General features: G+C 32.5%; 1 protein-coding gene across 1 annotated transcript in view; it reads left to right on the top strand.

Moving 5' to 3' along the window:
• EFHC2 (EF-hand domain containing 2) overlaps nt 1-4733 on the top strand; it is a 58544-nt gene that overhangs the window by 20552 nt on the left and 33259 nt on the right. The window contains exon 7 of the mRNA XM_015814867.2: nt 420-558. Coding sequence (XP_015670353.1) covers nt 420-558 — 139 coding nt within the window. The remainder of the gene's footprint in view (nt 1-419; nt 559-4733) is intronic.

Genomic DNA, 4733 nt, shown 5'->3' with positions numbered 1-4733 from the left:
TTAGTCTGGTAATTACATATATTAATAGCCTGTGTCTTTTTTCCCTGAACCCCAGTTTGCTCCAGTTGGAATATATCAGCCTGGTACAATTACAGATCGGACAGTCTTGAATGTGTTTGGAGGCCTAGTTGGGAATAAAGGTCGTTATATTCTGGATAATCGTAAAGTAAGCTCTTTTAGATAATTATAATTTACAAAATTCACTATATTTAAATTATCTTTATATGACTGTTACTTGAGTAAGCAGGTTGGGTGAAAATGTGAATTGGGAGAAGACATAATATAATACAAAAATATAATCTCGTACAAAAAGATAGTTCTCAAACTGAAGTTTCTCAAGACCTTTTTCAAATTAAAATAACTGATATAATCTTTAGTGTATAAATTTCCCTCTTTCTCTTCTTCTCCCCAATTATTAGACAGGAGCCGTGTATCAGGAATTTTATAAAGACTGTGACCTGAGAATAGGAGCAACAATCAATGTTTGGGGACGGAAAATAATTCTCTGTGATTGTGATGAATTTACCAAAGAATATTATAAGACAAAGTATGGAGTCAGTAAGTAAACATACCCATATTTTAATTTTAAATTGTGGATTTATCAAGATTAGCTTTTTAATCCATTGAGAAGCTTCATTATTGTAGTGCACATTTCAGCAATAACATCTGTATAGGAACTTAACCAATTGGAGATGAATGCTTTTATTAATATCCTTGTATGGCAAAGATACTGCCATATCTGAGCCCTTGGATTTCATGTACTTTCATCTCTGGTTATATCCCCCAGAAATAGTCAAAGTTGCTACCAAATTAAAGCTTCTAATGAGATAGAAGGAAAAATATTAAAAATGTGAACGGAAAATAATCATATTTAATAGTAAATTAAAAATAAATAAAATGAAATAACTTAGGACATGGACTCCAGCATACCATCAAAAGATAACGTATAGCTTTTGGCTTGTACACCTGTGCCATAGGAAAGAGTAGCTTACATGAAATTTATCCATTTTTGGCTGCCATAGCACTTTCAGTAGTTAGGACAGCTTTAGTTCTGCAAAGTATATGTGTAGAAAGAGATGTCCTCCCTTGCAATAAATGGAGCCCACCTTGCTAATCGTATTTTTACAAGGAGAAATGCAAATTTGGAGGACAAGCCAATATAATATGGATGTATATGGAGAGGAATTGGGATTGGATTCCCTTGTGTTCACTAGAGTCTAGGTAATTCCACATGCTGATTGTCTATAAAAAAAAGAAACATTGGTATAACTACAAACTTCAAAGCTGCATATATAATTTTCTGTTAATTAGTTGAATTTTAAAGTATATTATTTTAAAAGTAAGTAAGAGGATGAAATAAGAGGTTAATGATCTTACAATAATAAGTCGGCTTCTTGCTTTGATGATCAGTTAGACCTGATCTTTCTTTTTAGTTGCTTCTCTTTTGCATAGTTTCTATGCGGAGAAGAAATTACAAGTGATACTAATTTCATTTGCACTTTAAATTAGAATAACTTTTAAATTTCTTACACTTAATGGATATAGTTTGTTTCTGGTAAATATTATACATAACATCTATTTGATAAAAATGACTTGAGCCTCAAAATTAGATGTATTTATTATCTAAAGAGATATGCCCAGCACTGATGCATATTTTAACTAATCCTTTAAAGCTATTTTCTCCTTCAAATTTTTTATAAAACATTAATTCACAGAAAAGATAATAAATTGATTGAAACATTGTCAAATCTTTCTTATATTCATTGTGATTACTCATTTGCCTGTGATAATTTAACTACATTTGAAAATTTGAAGGAAACTACAATTATACTAATTATATGACTTTGCTGACTTCATTTCTATTTTTTTTCTTTTTTGTGAAATGTTGCTGATTTTACTTTTGTATGCTCTCAAGTCAGCGTTCTGACTTGAAAGCCTTCTTGAATGCATTTGGGTTAATATAAAAGAAAAAAGGAGTGACATTGCCACAGATGTATACTACATGCCACCCAACCAAGCAGAGGAAATAGATTAATATTTTGCTAACCAGTTAACTATGGTGTGCAGGAAACACACCACAGTAGTATTGGGGACTATAATTACTGTGACATCGACTGGGAGATAAACTCTGCAGTTAATGGGAGATCAAAAAGGTTCCTGACAAACCTAGCTGAAAACTTTGGCATCCAAAAAGTAGAGAAGGGAACTAGAGGGTCAACTATACTGAACTTATTTCTTAATTAACAGAGATGAAATAATAGAAGGGTTTGAAATTATAAGAACTTTCTGGATAAAAAGCTAGACAACGTGACTAGACTTCAGAAGTAAAAAGCTACAGAAGCCTTTCGAAGGATTGTGTTAGGAATGCTCTAAAGCTCATGAAAGCTATCATTCTTGCAACGGTTTGGAAATCTCCTTCTCCAAATCATGAGACTGGAAGAAGGAGCCTTTCCCATATTCCGAGGCACCCTGTGCTCTGGATAACAACCCGCACAGATGCTTAACAACTACAACTGGGAACGCCAGGATTATGGTCATTGAGCAAAGCAGTCATATGCGCATCTGCTTTTGCTCAAAGACTGAAATTTTGGCCCCAATTGTTATACGTTGAGGACTGCCTGTGCTTTCAAGTAAATATATGCAATTCTATACAGCACAGATAATTTATAATTTGTTTACTTGGTATAAATTTGATTTGGTCTCTTAATTCATGGTAATAAAATATTTGAATTTATTTATTTATATCCCACCTTTATTATTTTTACAAATAACTCAAGGTAGCAAACAGATCCAGCACGCTTTCCTCTTCTTGTTTTCCCTATAATAACAACCCTGGGATGAGTGAGGGTGAAAAGTCACCCAGCTGGCTTTCATAGTTAAGGCCAGACTTGAATTCATGGTCTCTGTTTTTTATCTTTCTTTCTTATTTATCCAATATTTCAGAACTAACTTAATAGAATGTTTATCATACGGTCACAATGTGATATACTGTATAAACACAATGTAGTGTTTATGAACTAAACTTCTTAGTTTTAAACTACGAACTGTTTTTAAAATCAAAATAATTATAACAGCAGTTAAATTATTTATGAAAAAAACTAATAGATATCTTCCCCTGAAAGTCTAGCAACCTAATATGAATTTATTAAAGAACAAACATATGTCTTTCTTTGATGAATAAACTGGGCCAAATTTTAGTAATGATCATACTTTATTCATAAAAGACTCAAAGGTTTGGAAGAAGAGCTTAGAGCCAATTGTCTATACAATGTTTAACAAACTATAACCAAGACATAATAATTTATTGATCTCTTCAGAGTTGGAAAGATTAGATTTTCTTTCAAATCTTACCTTAAAATGTTAGGGTTGATTTGTTTTAAATATGCTAACAGAAGCTTTGTTTCTGTTTGTGTTTTCAGGCTAATCTTTCTTAAATTAAGGGACTTTTAGTTAAGTATAAGAAAAATTGGGCCTTCCCAAGCTTAGTAATGGCTCTGGTGCTTTACATTTCAGAGTTGGGGGCATATATTAAAAAAACATATAATGCTTACAGTATCACTGGGCCCTTTTTGAAAAGTGGTATTTTTCCCCCTGCCACTTCTTAGATGACTGTATGACCATGTTCTTTATGTATGTTTTGAAAAGTAAAAGTAATTTCAGTCTAGCCCGTCAGCGATATTTTTCTGGCTAATGTTTGCCTCACCATCAATCCACTGATAGTAAAATACCCAGTTTTTCTTCCTGTAGATTGCATGGCTGAATTCTTTTTAATTGTAGGAATTATATGATCTTGACAGCCACAATGAGTTCTAATTAAAGATGTAATGCTTATACCACTATTGTATTCATTGTGGATATCACAATTCAAAGAGGATTTTTATATATATGCAGAAATGTAACATACACATAGGAGAGTAATAGGAATTATGAAGGCACTGAAAAAACAAATGTATGAAAAATACTGGGATAAAATTTTAATTATAATCATAAATGTAGAGGTATACAAGACATCTGGAAAAGAAGGAACAGTTATTTAAATTATTACTCGTGGTTAAGATATAGCAGATTTAATTAAATGAATATTGCTTTAAGCCAAATTTAAAAATAATCTCTAATTAGTGCAACAGTGGTTAAGTCTTCCCATGTAACTCTTATTATTAAGAAGTTCTTGGGACAAAAATATGTAAATATCGTCTATGCTCTGTGTGGCCCCTAAACCTCCTCAGGAGCAGTCCATTGAAATGATTTACTGTGGCAAAGTTTTTGATGTCTTTTAAGATTGAAGATTTCCAATACACATATCAAGCTATTTAATGCTGAAATTTGCAAATATGTTCAAAAATAAAGCCTTGTCTTCCCCACTTCAGTATCATGACCAGTATCATGAGTGCTTTTATAAATTAAGTACATAAATTCAGCTTCCAAGAAGAAAACAATTTTAAGTAATGGGTGTTCTGCTCCAAACATGGACTTGAATTTTGACTCTTATTATTTTACTCTTCAGATGAAATAAGAATTAACCAGTCTTCTGGTTAATTTGGACGAGGGGATAGATGGGGAACTCATCAAATTTGCAGACGACACCAAGCTGGCAGGAATAGCCAACACTCCAGAAGACAGGCTTAAGATACAGAAGGATCTGGACAGACTTGAACACTGGGCACTATCTAACAAAATGAAATTCAATGGTGAAAAAAGCAAGGTTCTACATTTAGGCAAGAAAAACCAAATGC

Source organism: Protobothrops mucrosquamatus, unplaced genomic scaffold (assembly GCF_001527695.2).
Source record: "Protobothrops mucrosquamatus isolate PMUCROS unplaced genomic scaffold, P.Mucros_1.0 scaffold288, whole genome shotgun sequence".
In the NCBI taxonomy this organism is placed as follows: Eukaryota; Metazoa; Chordata; class Lepidosauria; order Squamata; family Viperidae; genus Protobothrops; species Protobothrops mucrosquamatus.
The sequence above is the reverse complement of the archived record's forward strand: the minus strand, read 5'-3'. Positions and strand labels throughout refer to the sequence as shown.